Below are 19,089 nucleotides of genomic sequence, written 5' to 3' on the forward strand. Positions count from 1 at the left end.
ATCTGGAACTCAGAAGAGAGAGACCCACTGGATATGTCCATTTTGGAGCTGTCATCAACATACAAATGCTCATTGAAGCCTTGGAAGTGGGTGAGTTTATGTAACAAGAGAATATAGAAAGAGAAGACAACTTGGAATAGAATCCAGAGGAACCCCAACATATTCCACCCCTCCAGAACAATCCCAATCCATGGTGGAGATTGAGGAGTCGCTGGAAGAAATAGGAGGGAGACCAGAAGAGTGTGGTGTCATGGAAACTAAAGGAGAAGGTTTCAAAAAGAAAAAAGCAGTCAGTTTTAAATGGTGCTGAGAAGTCCCCTAAGAGGAAGACTAAAAAATGTCTGTTGCACTTAGTGACATGGAAGTCACCGGGTATCAAAGGCAAACAGCTTTGATCTCAGTGGAGTGATAGAAGCAGGAGTGGGATTACAGTGGGTTGAGGAGTTAGTGAGCACTTGGGAGATAGAGGCAGCATGGGTAGGCAGCTCTGGGAGTGGAGGAGGTGACTAGTTAGACGGATCCAAGCTAGACGGATCCAAGCTTAGGGGTACAGCAGGCTGGTGAAATTGAAGGATCCCAGGCAGGGGAGTTCAGGAATTGGCCAGAAGTCAGTGGGGAGTTGGACGATGGGCCTTGAAGTGTGGGCTGAATATGAAAGAAGTAAGGAAAGGAAAGGCATGCTAGGGAGATTTTTGAAGATCAAATGATGGGTTTGGTGGGAGTAACTGGATGGGAGAATTTAAAGGGTGGGAATGAGGTTTGAATATAACACTGTAGAGATAGAGCTCTTCTTGGTGATGAAAGACATGGAGCGTTCTCTATAAGCACCTCCTAGAGGGGGCCTAAGTGCAGCTCATGGTACCTGTCTTAGTCTGTTTTGTGCTGCTGTAACAGAATGCCTGAGAGTGGGTAATGTATACAGAACAAAAATGTATTTGGTTCACAGTTTTGAAGGCTAAGTCCAAGATCAGAGTGCCAGCATCTGGCAAGGGCCTTCTTGCTGCACCGCTCCGTGGTGGAAGGCGAGAGGGCAAGAGAGAGCAGAGCGCAAGAGGGGGCTAGATTCATTTTTTCCTAAGGAACCCACTCCCTCGAGAACGACATTAATCCATGTGTGAGAGCAGAGCCCCCGTGACCCAAACACCTCTCATGAAGCCCCACCTCCTAACACTGCTGTATTAAGATCAAGCTTCCAACACAGGAACTTTGGGGGACGCATTTAAACCATAGAAGTACCTAAGTTAAAACACCACAGCCCACTGATTTAAATATCTGTACCCGACACCCTTCTTCACCCAACCCACTGCATCAGTGTTGTAAGCAGCTACTTTTTCTCCATCCCCTAATCATGTGTCACTGTGATAGACATTTTTCATATATTATCTCTAATCTGCCCAGCAACCTTGCATGGTGGGTACTATGACTTCCTTTCTACAGAAAGGAAGCTAAGACCCAGAGATACTAAGTGATTTGCATATGATTATGTAGCTAGTAAATAAATGGAAGAGTCAGAATTTGAACCCAGGTGTGGTCTGAGTTCAAAGCCCAGGCTCTTTGCTTTGTACTTCTCAGACTGTAAGCTTCTTGGGGCCAAGAAGTATTTTCTTATCATTGCGTAGCCTCCGGGTTTGATTCCTGTACAGAATTGGAACTCAAGAAATACGAAGTGTGTGAGTGAGTGAGTAATTGAGAGAGGGATACATAAAGTAACTCTAATGCTGTTCCCCAAGGGAGATAAAGCACCATCACCCAAAGAGAGAAATAAAGAGCATTGGACAGAAGAAAGGAAGAGCAGAAGGGTTTGGCCATCAAGCGATGCTGGTGTTGGGTAGCTAGAACAGAGGTGTCTCTCCTCACTACTGTTTCTGACCAGGGTGCTGGACAGCCTGTGGTTGGCCTGAGAGAGTCAGCCTGAAGGCCTCCATCTGCCCCCGCATCAACCCCAGCTCCAGAGCTGTCAGGGAGCGGCCTAGAAACTCCAAAGGAGGAGCTGAAAGGGGAGGTACCTAAGCAACAAAACCCACACGGGAGGAGAGAACCCCAGACCACGAAGTGACGTTCCACTTCCCATTTCCTTTTAGTGTCGGCATCTGAGGCTGGGGTTTCTCTCCAGACCCTCCTTCAGAGTATCCAGGGTTGGCGCATCTGAACATGTGCGGGTGTTGGGGGAGGACCACGCTGCCACTGAGGAGCATGCACGCCACCTAACATGACCTTGGTGTCCAGCCGGATGCCTGCCAGACACTCATCTTCCTTTCTTGAAACTGATTTATAGAATCAGGAGAGCAGCCTACTTGAAAGGAGGGTAGTTCCAGATGTGGGGGTAATGGGAAGTGCTAATGGGCAATGTGGTCTTTTATTTTATTTTTTTCTCGACCATAATCAGATTCCTGTCTCTTCCTCCCCAAATAGCAAGAAGGATAGTATCTTCCTTCCAGGTTTTAAAAGCCTTTGCATGCCACCTGACGTTGCATAAAAGCCTCTCCCTCAGGCCTACGGACTCCCTCTCATTGCTTGCCTGTTCCGTAAGCCTATAAATTTACTGTCCCCTGTCCACCACCATCACCACCGGCCTGTTGTGGCAGGGAAGGTGTCCTGGCGAGCTCAGTGGACTCCAGCGGGACTGCAGCAAAGTGGATACTGCTTTGTGCAGCAGCTGGGGCAGTGCTGTCCCTGAGGCCTGCAGGAAACTCCTGGGGCCCAGGAGGACAGTGGCCCATCACCTCCAGTATTGCACATCACGTGTCCCCCACCTGTGTGCACCGTGCACACCCCCACCCTCCACCTCCTGGGCCCCATGTGCTGGGGGAAGGTGTGGTCAGCAGACGGGAGGATGTCATGCTGGAGGAGCCCCTTAGAACAATAGGAGCTTCACAGGATCACAAAGCCTGTCCCCCTCATGTTACAGATGAGTTGAAGTCCAGAGAAATCAAATAAATTTGTGCAATCCTTTATCCATCTATTCGTCCTTCTCTCCATCCAATAAATATTCATTGAACACCTGTCAGAACCAAGAGATACAGTGTTGTATAAGAGAAGTGAGGTCGCGGCTCTCATGCAGCTTTCATTCTGACAGGTGGGGAAGACAGCAAACCTTGAACTTAAAGCAAGTCTCTAAGTCTTGTGGGTGTCACAGCTGAAGACTGAGGCTGGGCTTCCTGTGGTGTCCTTTGCAAGGCCCCATACTCCCTGCTTCCTGGGAGGCCAAGCATTTAGTTTGGCTCTCCATTGCAGATGGAGAAGTTTGAGGGAATAAATCTCAGTTTGGACTAGATACTTTTGGGCGGCAGAAGGATACATGTAGTTTCAGACCAGGATTGGTTTTTAATTTTGGTAAATTATATGTAATGTAAATTTGCCTTTTTAACCATTTTAAGAGGACAATTCAGTGGCATTAAATACATTCACATTGTCATGCAACCATGAACACACTCTTATCTCCAGAACTCTCATAATCCCATAAAACAGAAACTCCGCACCCATTAAACACCAACTCCCCATTCCTTCCCTGGTGCCTAGACAGGGATTCTTAACTCTTTTGTGCCATGGACTCCCTGGGCAGTCTGGCGAAACCTCAGAACCCTTCCTCAGAATCAGGTCTGTAAATGCAGAGAGTAAAATACATAGGATTGTCATGGAAACTTGAAATACAGGTGTCAAAATATTTTTAAAAGACCGTTTGTAATATAGTAATATGTGTGATTCTCTGTTATCCCATTAACCAATAAGATCAGGCCGTGGCTGAATAACTACCATATTTTTGCAGAAGTGGCTTCCATAGACGATATTTTGAGATGACTGCAACATTTCTAGTGCGGTGTGAAAATACCCCTAATGTCTACTGGTGACCAAGTAGTTACCAGTACTGCCCGTATGACTGGCTAGTTGCTTATATTCCTAATGGAAGGAGCTACTGAATTTCAGTTGGAGGTTGGTGAAAATAAAGATGTCACTTTTTTCCCTCTCTCGGTTCACACCTCCTGAATTCTGTCCCTGGACAGCTTAGGGGTTCCGTGGACTCCAGGTTAAGAAGCCGTGCCTAGACCTGAGCTTACTCCCCTTTTCTGCCTAGAGGGGCGGTGCACGGGGCTGGGAGCATGCTGATGCATGCATAGGACGTGGTGAGTGAAGCTGTCCCTGTGCAGGGCATCGCAGGAGCCCAGCCAAGGGGAAAAGGTGCCCCCACTCTCCCCAGGCCGCCAGCCTGCTGTCTGAGGTGGGCGGGGCCGGTGCCCCCTAGAAGTGTGCCTTCTGGCAGCTTCCCCCGCCCCCTTCCACCCTCTTGTCCAAGGGCTCAATGCAGAAGGTAGCCATATGGTCCTTTGTGGACACATTTTCCCTAGTACAGTATCTTCCTGGTGTGAATGCAGGGCCTGGCGGGCGCCCTGGTGTCAGCTGTCCCTCCCCTTCCCTGGTGCCCCATCCCCCACAGCCAGCCCAGAGAGTAGCAGGTTGTGGGGAGTCGGGGAGCCCTGCAGAGTCGGGGTGAGTGAGGAGTCTTTCAGTAACACCCACACACACTCACACAGAAAACTGTTGAAGTGAAGTCAAATGTCTCAAAGTCAGATCCCTTTTTAGTATGAATTTGCTGTGTCTCATTCTGAGCACTAATTCCAATTTAATTGCAAGTGGCCTGAAGCCTCTTCAATAGGAGTAACAAATGGTTTGATTTTGTAAACTTCATCAGACTGCATTTTAAATGCGACACAGTAGCCCAACTCGAATGCCAATGAAGCACTGGAGTAGCTCTCTGTTTACTAATTATCCGTTTTTACTCCAAGCCACGCTGGCTGGCTTGTCTGATTAAATCGGATTTGTGGGATAGAGAACAGCTAGCAGAGTTTTCTCTATAGTAAACGAGATTGAAACTATGGGCCGCCTGGCTGCACACTGTAAATTATATTTCCTTTTAAAGGGGACGTGTCTCTTTTATTTCTCTGTCATCCCTCCTGCATATTAAACTTTACGGTACAGAAGTGTACCCGGCTGCTTCTAAATCCAGCCTCTCGCCCTCCACCTGGTAGCCCACTCACTCTCACTTTCTGTGATTTCCGTCTCCCTCTCTGAAGGACTGGAAAGGAAATTGGTAGCTACATTCTTTTCTCCTTTATCTTTTTAACCCTTTTCTTTTCTTCCCCTTTATTCTGGAATTGACTTTTCATTATTCCATTATTTTCAAAGGTACCTGTGATGACATGGATGCTGAGAAACTATATTGAGTTAGCTAAAAGAGAGTTCTAGCAACAGAATTTACCAGGACCTAACACAGATTAGGTTTTAGCCTTTCAGAAAGATGTGAAGGTGGGTGGTATGGGGCGGGGGCAGGCAGGGGTTGGGCATGAATTGGTAATGATAGTTTGAATAGTGAAAAGAGAGTCAGTTTCTGAAAAATCAAATGTGTTCCTTTGGTCCACCTGGAATGATGAAATCCTTTCCTCTGAATACCGTGAAATCAGAATCACCTGATTTCTACCTGTGGTCCAGTGGAGAAGGCCGTGGTGCAGGTGCTGGAAGGGTAAATGTTGGTGGTCGCACCCTCTTGGTTGAAGCCCAGGTTGGCGCAGTGGGTGTGTCCTCGTTCTACTCCCTGGCTGGTTCTGGGTCTGGCGTGGAGCTCCTGGGCTCGATTTATTGTTTATTCCTCTGACCCTAGGAAAGCAAAACAACCTCTGCCCTTGGTCCTTCCTATATTGTGCATGTGCATGTGCAACACACACACACACATGCACGCACATGAAACAAACGCAGGGAACCCTGAATCAGGTGTAACCAGGCCGTGCGTACATTCTGCCATTGCTAAGACCAACTCCATGAGCGCAACCTGCCCTGCCCTTGTTCTTGGTGTCTGTGTATGTGCTGGGAACTTTTTAATATCTTGATTTGCTTCTGAATGTCCTGCAAAATTAACAGAATCTGTCTGCACTTTTCCCTTTTTGGCTATTGTGTGCCGTACAGTATGGGAAGGCCACATGGTGTCTCTGATATTGATAGCCTGGTTACCGTGGGAATGAATGCCCACCACACTCTCAGGCCCACAGCCCTCCTTTTAATTGTTGACAGTAAAAAGCGTTTAAATGCTGCTTAATTTGTAATCATCTTCTGGGGGGGGGTGGGGGGAAGGAGAGGCGCCATTAAAATGTCAGTAAAATGAATACATCCTCTCCTTTTTTGTTATTTTGTTTTGCTTATTTATATGGGGTAGTTTTTGTTTTCATTGCCCAGTGTTTGTGAGGTATTTAAATGGCGCTGAAACAATCAGTATTTCATTTTATTTTGAATTTCTGTCTCGCCCAACCCCTGCTCCCCTCCCCACTCCATTCTGTCTCCCTGGGCCTTTGTCTTGCCTCTGTCTCTCTCTCTTTTCTGTCTAGGTCTCCTCCTGCCTCCTGCCTCTGCCTCCACCTCCCTATCTCTGAAATACATTGGGGTTTACTGGAAATTGTACAGGAGAGCCTAGCTGAGGTTTTTGGGGTTTTTTTCCCCAGAGACCCCACTCCTGAGCTGCAGTTTCTCTTCTGGGGCCTCAGGATGACTTTGGGAATGTCTGAAACTAGAGAGAGTGACCGTCTATAGAAAGCATCTTTAACACTTGAAGAATACTAGAGATGAAAGAGTCCTGGGAGTAACTTATTGTCCAGACAAGGAAATTGGGTCTTACCTTCACGCGGAAGCTCCCCTGCCTCCCGTTAAGCTCTGGACACACTGCCAGAATGTAAATGCCTACTGTGTGTTGGACACTACGGTCTTGTAATGAAACTGCTAGATTCAGAGGGTCTGGTTCTCTGACTTGCCCTCTGTGTAGGGTTTCTTGGGGGTCTTCTCTATCACTCTGGTGCTGGGGGCTTGGGAGAGAAAGCTTCCCCTCCATACTCCCCACCCCAACTGCCCAGCCCTCACCTGGCACAGAGGGGCTTCAGGTACTCTCAGACCCAGCTACTCAATAATTGCCTCTGTGAGTGTTGAGCCAGTTCTAGGAGGTCTTAAGCTGCTAACTGGTAGTCCCCTAGAAAAGGGACCTAGAGGTTCTCTCAAGTCTTGTGAAATTTTCCCATCTTTCTAAAAATCCCCATCTCACAGTGCTGCTTGAGAAAGGTTGAATCTAGTTTGGCACCCAGCAGGTGCCCAGTCAATGTTGGATCCTTTCTTTGCCTTGTCTGTGACTGTCCCTCTGTCAGCCTAAGAATGTGGTTCCCTTTTAGTTAAAGGGATTCTCTTTAGCTAAAAGAAGGCTGTCAGTCTGACTTTGAAAGAGAAAATTCTGACGTCCATCTCAGTGGGAGAAAGGACCATTCAACCTGCCAGCACCCTCTTCAATAGAATTATTGAATATTAGAGTGGAGAAAAACCCTTTAAGGATCACTTATATCCCTCTTCATTTTACTGATGAGGAAACTGAGGCCCAGAAAGGTCTAGTAACCCACCCGGGAGTGCACAGCGAGTTAGTCACTGAGCCAGGACTAGAGGCCAGGTTTTCTACTCTTTTGTTCCTGTTCAGTTGGGAGTCTGCAGTAAAAAGCCACGTGAGGGCAAGAGGATGCCTGGGATGTGAAGATCCTGGCCTGCCCTTTCATGCTGTGTCCCGATGTTCCCCCACCCACTTTGGGTCTTCTTTTCCTGGAAGCCTCTAAGATTAGCTGAATTTCAGACCAAGGGATCCACGTTTCTTGCAGTGCTCATGCAGCCTTGCAGAGGGTTACAGGCAGAATACATGCCAGGGAATGGATTTAGGAAGAAACTGATTGTAGCTTTTGATTTATTTGCTACCCACCTACCCCCAAATGCAGGAAGTAGGGAGCCCTTTGGCTTTAGGAATCCTGAGAGTAAACAGGTGCCTGTCTCTCTCCTTTGAACTTTATTTCTACAGAACAAGCAGTGTAGAGAAACCAAGGAAAACAGTTCTCTGCATCTTGGGAGAAGTTGTTGAGCACGGGGCACCTCAAGTTGGCACCATGCCTACCTGCTCCATCCCACGGTCCATCATTCTCCCAGCCTGATCCCATCTCAGAGGCACCTCTCTGCCAGCATGGGCAGTACCTGAGAGAGGCTTCCACATCAGATGCCCCACCAGGGATGGGCTGGGTTGGGCTGGGCTAGGCTAGGCTAGGCTTGCTCTGCGGAGCTGGGCTAGGTTAGGCTACTGCAAGCTGCCCTTCTCTCTGGGTTGTTGAAGTTGGTCCGATTTTTCAATCGTGGGCCAATTAGTTTCACAAATGGGGGCCCCCGTGGTGCCAGGGCACATTTGTTCCGGGCCTGCGCACTGGCCAGGCCCCATTGTTCTGCCGCCCACCCCCGTGTGGGCCCATTGTCCTCGCCCCCAGCGGGTGCTGCTTACCGCTGATTTATACGGGCAGGCGTCCTGCGGGCTCCAGGCTTCTCTGCCACAGCTGGCGGAGGTGCTTAAGGCCTTGGACCCCGTGACCTTTGCCCTAGTCCTGCTGTCATTTTGAAAGTTACAGACCAGAGGGCTGCATACCTCTCCGGATTTACTTTCCACCCCAACTCACCCGCCCCCCCGCCACTGCACGCGCGTGCATGCGCGTGCACACACACACACACACACACACACAATCCCTTTCCTTCTTCCTCCGCTTGCTCTTGGAGAAGTTTTAATTCATTCTGGAATGTCTGGAAGCGTCCAGCCACTGGACTGGAAACCAAGAAGGAGCTGCTGGGGCAGGTGGGAGGTACTAGCCGAGGATATTAGTCTCTGCTGATGTGCCTGGAAGCAGCTACTTCCCGGAACAAGGTTTTTAATCCTCGGATTCATGCTGGGAGGAAGGGAGGAGGATGTTGCCATTGGTGTGGCACTGCCAGGGAACCAGGACTTGATTTGGCATCTTCCAACTTAGCATGCACCCTTCCTGCCAGAGGCCCCTGAACCCTAGAAAGGGCAACCCAGAGTAGGAGGTAGATTGAATGTGAAGGTGGTTTTGTAGCCCAGTACAAAGATGCAGATCTTGTCCCCTCTTAACCCGTTTATTCTCTCTCTTCTTGCAAACCAAACTCCTCTCCTCCTTTTTTTAAAACCTCCTTCCCTTTTTTTATCCACCCCTTTTCTTGTCCCCCTCCCTCATTTTCTCCCCTTCTTGGGCTCGTTTGTTGGCGTGATTGACAAAATTAGTAAATCCATTCATGTTACTTTTATTGTGCAGGTCTCAATAAATCCCCCATGTCCAGGGCGCACCTTAATGAGCTAGTGAGCTGACAAATTTGTTTACTGTAGCTGGAGGTGCCGAGTAATGAAATGCACTTGTGTCTGCAGCTCACTGCTAAACAAATATACGGTTTTCCGGGAGCCAACTCTGCTAGCTGCTGTGCCTGAGGATGCAGCCACATTCCCCAAGAGACTGAAAGTTGTATGTGTGCATGTGTTTTAAAAAATGTAATCACTCTCCCATCCATTGCCTAGTTTTAAAACAAATCTGAATCAGCTGCTCAAGCTCCTCCCCTTTTTTTGTTATGCAATGAAGATGCTTTTGCTCCCTTGACTGACGGTATTGAAACCATAACATTCCCCGTTTCTCTTGTGGAAATAGAATGTCATACAGATGTATAGATGCCTTCCGTGATTCTACGCAGATAAGAAAGGAAGGAAAAAGAGGCAGAGAAGACTGGATAAAGAGACCTAAAATTGACAAGGATGAAATTGACAAGTGATGCTAAGGTTTTTGGCTCTTGGTTTGGGAAGATGTAACTGAGTACCTCAGCAGTAGGTGACTCTATACACAGGAGACAGACACCCATGCGTGAGCTCAAAGCTAATGGAGTTTGAGACAAGCCTTCCAAGATGGTATCTTAGTGTATCCTACCCCAGTAAAAGCAACTGGGGAACTTGTCTGTCACTCACCAGCAGCTGATTGGAGTTTCCAGGGTTCAGTGGGCTGATTTGGCCTTCAGTGCCCATATAGCTAGCCTTCTGAGGAACGCTGGGAGTGCAATAGTGCATCCTAAATGATCCTGAAACTCATGCTCAAGAGGACAAACAGAGAAATAGAGGGCTGTTGCCCCTTAATCCAGTAGATTCCTTGAAAAGGAGCTGAGCCCTAAATGATAGCACAGGGGAAGTCAAAATGGAGGAGCCACTCAGATTCAAGGGCTGGACTTTGTTCCTTTCTGTCTATTCCTCACGTCACCCCAGCCTTCTCCATCCTCTTAAGATGCAGACAGAGCCTTCCTGCCTTGGGTAGGAGTCAACCCGGTGCTGCTTGTCTCTGCCTCTCTGTCTGGCAGAGTGGATGGTACAACTCTGCTACCTTTTTCAGCAGCACCCTGGGGGCAAAGGGAGGAGAATATGCGCGAAAGGAAAAGGCATCAGTTTATGTCAAGGTTTGAGTGTGTGGTCACGAAGGTTGCCCATGCTGGAGATGGTGTCTTAGGAAAGAGTAATCCCCCAGGATGTCAGAGGGAGCAGAAAGACATATCTGAAGGAATTGGGGGCTAGGGGTGGAAGGAGGGGGAAGTTTCTAGTTTAAATCAAGGTTTTCACACCCTCCTAAATTTGATATTTTCTTTCTGTGGGGAGAAGAAGCTTTCAGGGTGGCAGGGTTGGGTGAGGTTGGGTAGGATTGGACATGACAAACCCCTCCGGGGTACATGTGCACGCACACACACACACACGGGCATGCACATGCCCCAGCACATGCACACACAGCAGTCCCAGCCTGCTTACCAAAAAAAGCTGGAGTATATTTAGATCCCTCTGCTCCTTTGATTAAGAAACTGCTTATAGCAGGAGATAATAAGAGCTTTGCTCCAAGAAGGTGTAGCACCTGAACATCTTCTCCAGCTGTGTACCCCTCTGATCCTCTTCCTTCCCATCTATTAAAGAGATAATTGGTATGGAAATGGCACAGGTGTAAACATGAGGGGTTTTGTGTTTCATAATTTCAGACCCCGTCATCGCCTGGGTGAAATACCCTAGGTCTATGTCACCCCTTTTGCCTCTGTTCCACCCTGGCCTGGCTTTCTCCCTTTCTCTCTTTTTCTTTTTTTTTCTTTCATTCTCCTTTTTTTTTTTTTGTTTTGCTAAAATTAAGCTTGTTTTAAATTGGAAGACTCTGAGTCATACATGCCCTATAGTCAAAACTGGCTGTATTGGCACTCGGGGGTCTGGTGTGGGTCACCTTCCCTGGAGATACAATTTATGCAAATGTGGTCCCAGATATTTGCATGGACCCTGCCTGTATTACTAAGAGTCATGCTCCTTGAGTCTTGGTAGCGTCATCCTTTTCACATGCATCCCCTTTTCCTACTTCGGATTCCCTTTGAGCAGATACCCTGGGAGTCCAGGCTAAGACTGAGTCCCATTCATTCTTCAGAAGAGCAGAGGTGCTAATTCCTTGACCTGAAAAATTATTTTCTGGGGTAAAAGCTGACTTATATCTGATTTACATTGAAATGTACAGATTGATAGAAAGCATTACATTTGTTGGACTTACATAATCAAAAACATTTGTCAGTTTCATCCTAACAGGATTACGAAGTTAGGGCTGGAAAGGGCAGATTAGTTATGAATTCTCTTTCCTAGATGAAGAAACCAAGGTTAAGGACACCAGCTGCCTGGACTAGGATCACAAATCCAAGAAGGGCTGCACCTCTGGGCCAGAATTGAGATCTTTGTACTGTTTCACTGTAAAATATGGCAACACCAATCCTTCTATGGTCTGGGTCTTTGCTTCTGAGCAACAGAGCTCAGACATGGAGTAAGAACTAAGGAGTCCTGTCCAGCCCACCAGACAGACACAGGAGGCCTCACTGAGATCTGCTGCCTGTGGGTCACTTGTCATTACCGATCTCCAAGGAGAGTGGTTGGATGCTCTTAGTCGTGGTTTCATTTGTGGACTGTGGTCTGAACTTTCCGCATCCCTAGCCCTCTGTACCATGACTCTCCTCGTACCTCCTCCCCCACCCTTTGTGACTGTCTCACAGCCCCTTATTTATTTACTAATTCAACATGCAGTTATTAAGTGCCTACTCTCTATCAGACCATGTGCTGTGTGTTGGGGAATATAAAGATGAATACAATAGTTCCTGCTTTGGAGGCTTATAATCTATTAGGCAGAGCTGCAAGTCCAAAAGAAGTGCAATACAGGGCTGTACCACACCAGATACAACAGTGAGGGATTTCAGAGGAAGATGGTGTTGTTGGCACTGAATCCTAAGTGGTGTAATTCCTCAAAGATGCCTTCTCTAGGCTTCCCAGAAAGCAGCAGCCCAGAGACAACAAAACAGCTTAGGCATGTGTATTGTGCAGGGCTGCCATGACTCATGCCATGACTCATGATCCAGGTTGTTCACGGCACAAGGGTACCCAGCTGAGGAGGAAAGAGCCCAAAACCCAGCCCTCTCTGTACTCACCAGGTCTGTGGGGCTGCCCAGAGGAGGAGACATGATTTTCTAATTCAGATGAAGGTGTTGTTTGGCTGGCATTGGCTCTGTGACCACGTTATAAAGTTTTTTCGTGTGGATGTCTCATTCGATGTTCTTGATAACCACAATATGGTGGATAAGGAGCAAATGGATCTGGCAAAGTAAAATGACTTGCTCAGGGCTACAAGGCAAGTATATGGGAGAGCTGGGACCCCTATGCTTCTTTTCCTTCCCCTGTGTCATGCGGACCATCTGACTTCTGAGGGTCTTGTTCATCCAGTCAGAGCACCTCCCCTCTCCCCAATGGTACCAGGCCTGACGTCTCTCCACAGCAGAGGACAGAACCCAGGTGTTGAAGGGAGTAGAGTGTTCCAGTGCTTCCAGGCCCCCCTGCCTCGCTGCACATCTCACTGCAGCTAATGAATTGCTAATACAATTTTCTAGATAATTTTATTTCCATAGTCCCACATTTTAATGTGTTTCCAAAAGCTAGCATTTATTTGCTTAATCTCCCAGTGTAATAGAATCTGCCCTGACTCATCATACATGCTAACAATCAGCTAGGCTGAAACAGCAGCAAATTGTTTAATAACTCACATCTAGTCTCTAGATTTTTAACTCACATGCACCAATAGCTTTTCTTGTGTCTCATCCACATCTCCCCCGCCCTTTCCCTTTTTTTTTTTTTTTTTTTAAATACTTTTCTATCATCATAGCTGTTAGTCTCCAAGCAGAAGAATGGGGGAAGTGGATGCTAAGTCTCAGAGGGCCCCATTTCTTCCTCTGGGAGCCTTGGTTGGTGGATATGTGGCCAAGGAGCACCCCTGCACCTTGTGGAATGTCCCAGGAAGGGGAGAGAGACCACTGTAGGGACGTCATGGCATTTCCTTTCCAAGTGGTGACCATATAACTTCCAGCCTATTGGCCAGGTGTGGAACTTGCCATCTGGGATTTTGTGCATGCCACTCCTCCCTGGCTATCCCACCTTTCTAGGATTTTCTCTCTCCCCTTGCCCTGGCAGCCTCTGCCCTGGTCTGGTCCCCACCCTCCTCCAGTGGCGCATCAGCCCTCTCGCTGTTTCTCACCACTTGCTGCTGCTGTTAGTCCCTATGTGTGTCCAGAGTCACTGGCTTCAAACACAGGTCAGATCGTGCGAGCACCACTCGTCTTAGTCAATTCAGGCTGCTATAACAAACTGCCACAGACTAGGTGGCTTATACACAGCAGACATGCATTTCTTACAGCTCTGGAGGCTAGGAAGTCTGTGATCAGGGTGCCAGCATGTTCGAGTTCTGGTGAGGGTCCTCCTCCTGGTTGCAGACTGCTGACTTCTCTGTGTCCTCACATGGTAGAAGGGGCTAGCTAGCTCTCTGGGCCCTCTTTTACAAGGATACTCATCCCATTTTAATTACCTAATTATCTCCCCCCAGTCCCCACTTCCTATTACTATCACCTTAGGGGTTAGGATTTCAAAAAAGGAATTGGAGGGGGACCCAGACATTAGGATCCTATCAACCCTCGGTCCTTTCCTGGCACTGCATTGCCTGTAGAATCAAGTCCAATCTGTCCTACCTGGCATGTGCAGCCCTCTGTGGTCTGACTCCCATCACCCTCCCAGCTTGTCTCCATCCCCAGGGCCTGACCTTGGCCCCATCTGCTCTGACATTTGCCAGCGGTGTCTCTCTCCTTAGCCTGGCACATGTGTCCCAATTTCTTGTCCTTTGCTTCTCAAACACTCTTTACTTGTAAAAGCCTAACTCAAAATCTCAGAAGCTCTTGGAGTCGCCCTGCCTTACCCTCTGGGTGGTTGTTAACTCAGCGTCTCCCACTAGTCTGGGACGCAGTTTCTCTGCTCAGCCTCAGCCTGCCCCTGGTCACCTAGCACCGTGCCTGCACTTGGTAGTGGCTCAGTGAGTTGGCTGAATGGACATGAAGTGGGTTCAGGCCACCCTGAGAAGTAGGGACAGCATAGTGGGGCAGCATCTAGGGGTGTTGGGAAGACCAAGGGGGCAAAGTGCCGTGGTCTGCCTTGCTGGGTGATACTGACCTTCAGAACACCTCTGGGTCTGGCTGTGTAGGCTGAGATGTCCCACTGGCAATGCCATTCATGTTCCCTCTGCCCAGGTTCCTTCCATGCGGGGGATCTCAGAGGATGCATGAGGAGGAGTCTTGGCTCTTAAAGGGCATGGCTGGCCCACAAAGCCTACTCAATCCTACTGATTTAAGGTAGCTGTTTGAACAACTGGCTTAATTTGGGCTCTCTGTGGGGTGGGGGTTAAGGGCAGAGAGGGGGTAGATGCTGGGGGCCCTCAAGGTGAAGAACTGGGGGCCACCGGGCACAGAACGCATTGCAGATGCACTGTGCTCCTTTGTATGTAGGCCAAGCAGGGAGGGATATTGAAGACTCTCTGTCAACTCTTGGCACTGCTTCTGTCCGGAAAGATACATCTCTCATTATGTCCCCCTCCAGCAAGTGGAGCTGAATACCCTACTCAACATTTCCGAGAGACCTTGGTGGCTCCCAGTGGGATTGCATGACCTCAGAGAGCTATGTCTTGTGACCCAGCCCCAGCATCCGCCTACTCCTGGCCAGGGGTTCTCTAGCCATTGCTGGAGCTGTACTAAGGCAGGGGTGCTCTGTACTGTCCTTACCGGGCCTCTTCCAGGGTAAGCGCAGACAGGCGGGCAGCTGGCCCCGGAGGCAGCACTGAGCCCAGCCCCATGGTTTCTGAAAGCAGACACACCGAGATATTTTCAGATCCCTTTCTGTGTGATCTTAGGCAAGTTATTTAATCTCTCTGTTTTCCACTAGTGAAAAGGGGGATAAGAATGCCTGCCTTGTAGGATTGCAAGTTTTAAATGAGCTGACAACATAGAAAAAGCACCTAGCATAACACCTAGTTTTGCTCCCCTTCCTTCCTGCTTTTTGATGGCCAGGAGAAAAATCCAGTGCTGGCTGCTATTCCCATTCCCTGCTCAGCCTTCCTGATTGCTGGCGAGATGGGGTGTGGCTCCAGGTGCTTAGACCTCAGTGTCTGCAAAGGGAAGGGGTATCAGGGTGAGTATGAGGGGCACAGAAGTGTGGGGGACCGTGAGAGGTGGACCTTGCCTGCCGACAAGTCCATCCTAACTCAGCGATGAATGGGACGGAGGTGGTGAGGACCAGGCCTCTCCTTGCTATCTCTATCGATGGGCCAGGAAGGCAGGGAGGTTCTTCGTGCCATCCCTTCTCTTCCCCCTACCTTCTACCAGACACTTCTCGATTCCATGCTGAGCAGCCCATGGCTTCCAGCAGCCAAAGCTTTGCCCCCTGCCCCCACCCACTCTGGACTGGGCTGACAGATGCTAGGCCTACTTACCTTTCCTGCTTGTGCCCCCCCCACAGGGGACAGCAGTTTGGGGCCAAGTGCAGGTGATAGTGCCCAGGTACCAGCACAGAGACGTGCAGATGGGCCTGCCAGGGGGCTCCTGTGCTCAGGAAAACAGAGCCCAAAAGGCTGGGCACCGAGCTGCCAGTTAGGACTCACAAAGTCAGATACTTCCTCCCGTGGTGCTGTAGCTGGAAATTTCGGCCATGGCTCCAGAGCAGCATCAGAAAGGGGTTGGTAACAAACAGAAAATAGCAGCCTATATTTGTGGGGTACTGTGGGAGTGAACAGCCAGTTAGAATTAAATGAAAATCTCACATCACTCACTAGCTTTCAATCATTTGACAGTTGCCCGTCAGGTTTGGGATGGAACCTAAAGCTCTTGACGTGGTTTGCAAGACCCTGCATGGCCTGGCCCTTACCTTTCCCTTTAGCCTCCTCTTCTTCTTCCCCAGCTGCGCTGCACCATTCCTCTGTCTGATCCTCCCACTGGCCACGTTTCCCTTTGGCCCAGAGTGTTCACAGACACTATTCCATCTTCTGGATTCCGCCATTCACCTGGTGTTCAGGGTAACGTCGGTCATGAGAGCAGGCACTCGGCATGCTCTTCCGTGGTTATATCCCCAGTGCCAAAAAGACAACGTTACTTGTAGAAGGCACCAAGTAATACTTGTTGAGTGAATGAACCTAAGATTCATGCTTTAGTGAGTGGAGAAGTAGTTAAAAAAAAAAAAAAATCAAAAAACAAAAACAGGGTCTGTATCTAGTCTTGGGAAAGCATTAAAATCTAGGGTGCGTGGGTGTGAATCCCAGCCCTGCCACTTATGAACTCTATGGCAGGAGTCCCCAAACCCTGGGCCATGGCCTGTGAGGAGCTGGGCTGCACAGCAGGAGGCGAGCGAGTGAAGCTGAGCTCCACCTCCTGTCATATTAGTGGCGACATTAGATTCTCATAGGAGCATAAACCTTATAGGGAACTGTGCATTCAGAGGATCCAGGTTGCACGCTCCTTAAGAGAGTCTAATGATTAATGTGCTTGAATCATCCCGAAACCATCCCCCAACCATACGTGGAAAAATTGCCTTCCATGAAACCAGTCCCTGGTGCCAAAAATGTTGGGGACTGCTGCCCTATGGGATTTTGGCCTAAGTAGTTAATCTCTCTGTGCCTCAGTCTCCTTGTCCAAGGGGTGAGGATAACAGAGTCTAGCTTTTGGAGTTTTGGATTTATATTAGTTACGTTAGAACAAAAGCTGGCCCGTGGTATCTTTTGTCATTGTTTGTCCTCACAGGGTCTACCTTGCCTCCCCCACTTTTTGCGCCGGACTCTGCGAAGTCCATCTGGTATGTGCCGTCTTAGTATTTCGCTGCCTTTTACATACTGCCTGACAGAGCTGCACATTACCCTTGCTGTTGTGATGTATTTGATCAGTGTCTCTCCTTCTCCCACTAGACTTTAGCTTCCAGAGCTCAGGAACAACGTCGATTTTGCCCATCCCTGGGGCCACATACCGGGTGCTCAGTGTTGCACAGCCTGGGCCAACTCTGGATTTGCCACTGAGCATGGGGATTTGGAGGTGTGAGTCCTGACACTGGCTCTCACTCCAGATGGGTAAAGAATGCGCCTTGTGTTCCCAGCCTTCTGAGGCGCCCCCTTTCCTGTCTCCCACAGGCACTGACATGGCCGTCTTCTGTCTGCTGTGTGGGAAGCGCTTCCAGGCGCAGAGCGCACTACAGCAGCACATGGAGGTCCACGCGGGCGTGCGCAGCTACATCTGCAGCGAGTGCAACCGCACCTTCCCCAGCCACACGGCCCTCAAACGCCACCTGCGCTCACATACAGGTAGGTCAGTGAAGCTGATGGGTGGATCGGGGTTTCTGGGAGCCAGTCTCTATATTTACCTCCAAGGACGTAAAGTGGAGGTGGTGGGCTGAGTCAGCCCTCAGTCCTTCTGCTCAAGGCTTGGACATGCAGGGGCTGCCCGGCATGCAGGTAAATGTGGACAGTTCTCCCAGTCCCTCCTGCGGACCGTCGGTTCAGAGTCTTTCCATGTTCAACACAGGATGCTCATTAAAAAGGCAGGCTCTTGGGTCCTACTCTCAGAAACTTTCATTCCATGGGGCCAGGGTGGGGTCCCAGATGCAGCATTATGAATACGTATTCCCAAGGGATTCTCATGTAGGTAGACCCAAAATGAATTTTGAGAAAAACTGACCTGCTGGGTCTCTTAACAGTGTCTGCCCTGCCTCCCACCACTCTTGATGCCCCCTCCACGCCATCCATACACATTTCTGAAGTCAGCTTCGGGCTTCTGAGGGCAAGTTGAAGAAGTCCTACTTTCCCCACAATAACAAAGGCCTGTACTCGGACCTTAACCCTGTTTAGGGAAGACAAGGAGGGCATTGAAACGATGAGCAATGAAATATTGCTTCTCAGCCAGTTCCAGGTGATGGGACAAGGGAGGGGTTATGAGCTAAGGAGGCTGGGCCAGGTGCTCAGGGGCTGGCCATTCCCTGCCACCAGCCTCTAGGGCTTCAGGGATGGGGACACTTGGTCCCTGATGACCAAGAGGCATTTGCTTTTCTGCAGCAGCCCCCGGTCTTCCCTAACAGGGGAGTGGATGGCTTAAATTCCTTATTTTCTCTATGACAAAACTGGGGCTCTGCTGACTGTACCTGGGTAAAGGGATGCGCATTTCTGAGTCTGCATGTGTCTCTGCCTTTGTGTGCTGTGTTTGTAGGGAGGGTTGGGGTCAGGTCTCTATCTGGGTATGTAACAGAGCATATACTCATAAAAACCTCTGCATGCCACGTAAAGGAACAGTAGGCCCTCTCCTCAGTTTGAGAGTCTTGTCACAGCTCAGAGATTGAGTTTGCAGACCAGGTCTTCCATGGGTGGCAGGCTCTGCTAAATAAGGGAAGAGCTTTACTTCTCAGGGACCGAGCTGGCCTGGCCTGCCAGCAGTAGGTATCCTCGTTAAGGAGCCTTCCTGACTCTCACTTCTGGATGCCATTTTGTTCAGGGAAGCACATTGCCTTAGCACCACCGGATTTGCTCAGAACTACTTAAAATTTCTGGGATAGGATGGAGGTAGGGCCCAGAGGGGTGGGCTCAATAAGAAGGGCCCAGGAGGGTGGGATGTTAATAAGGACTTTCTCTGCAGCGACTGCATAAGCGCCTCCCCTGCAAGTATATGCACCTTCCTATGAACGCCTCCCTCAACGGGTCCCCAGGTTCATTTGGTCTTAAGAAAGATGGCTAGATACCTTTCAGCCACTTTTGAGCATGCCACTGGGTCCAACCAGTTGGCTTCATGTGACTTGAATGATCTCAGTCCTGCTAAATCCACCCA

General features: G+C 49.2%; 1 protein-coding gene across 2 annotated transcripts in view; it reads left to right on the top strand.

Annotated features, from left to right (window-relative positions):
* Positions 1 to 19,089, top strand: part of ZBTB16 (zinc finger and BTB domain containing 16) — a 196,701-nt gene that overhangs the window by 165,813 nt on the left and 11,799 nt on the right. For both annotated transcript variants that reach the window (XM_008020947.3, XM_038005165.2), the window contains one exon: positions 17,409 to 17,579. In XM_008020947.3, coding sequence (XP_008019138.2) covers positions 17,409 to 17,579 — 171 coding nt within the window. The remainder of the gene's footprint in view (positions 1 to 17,408; positions 17,580 to 19,089) is intronic.

Source organism: Chlorocebus sabaeus, chromosome 1, assembly GCF_047675955.1.
Source record: "Chlorocebus sabaeus isolate Y175 chromosome 1, mChlSab1.0.hap1, whole genome shotgun sequence".
NCBI lineage: Eukaryota > Metazoa > Chordata > Mammalia > Primates > Cercopithecidae > Chlorocebus > Chlorocebus sabaeus.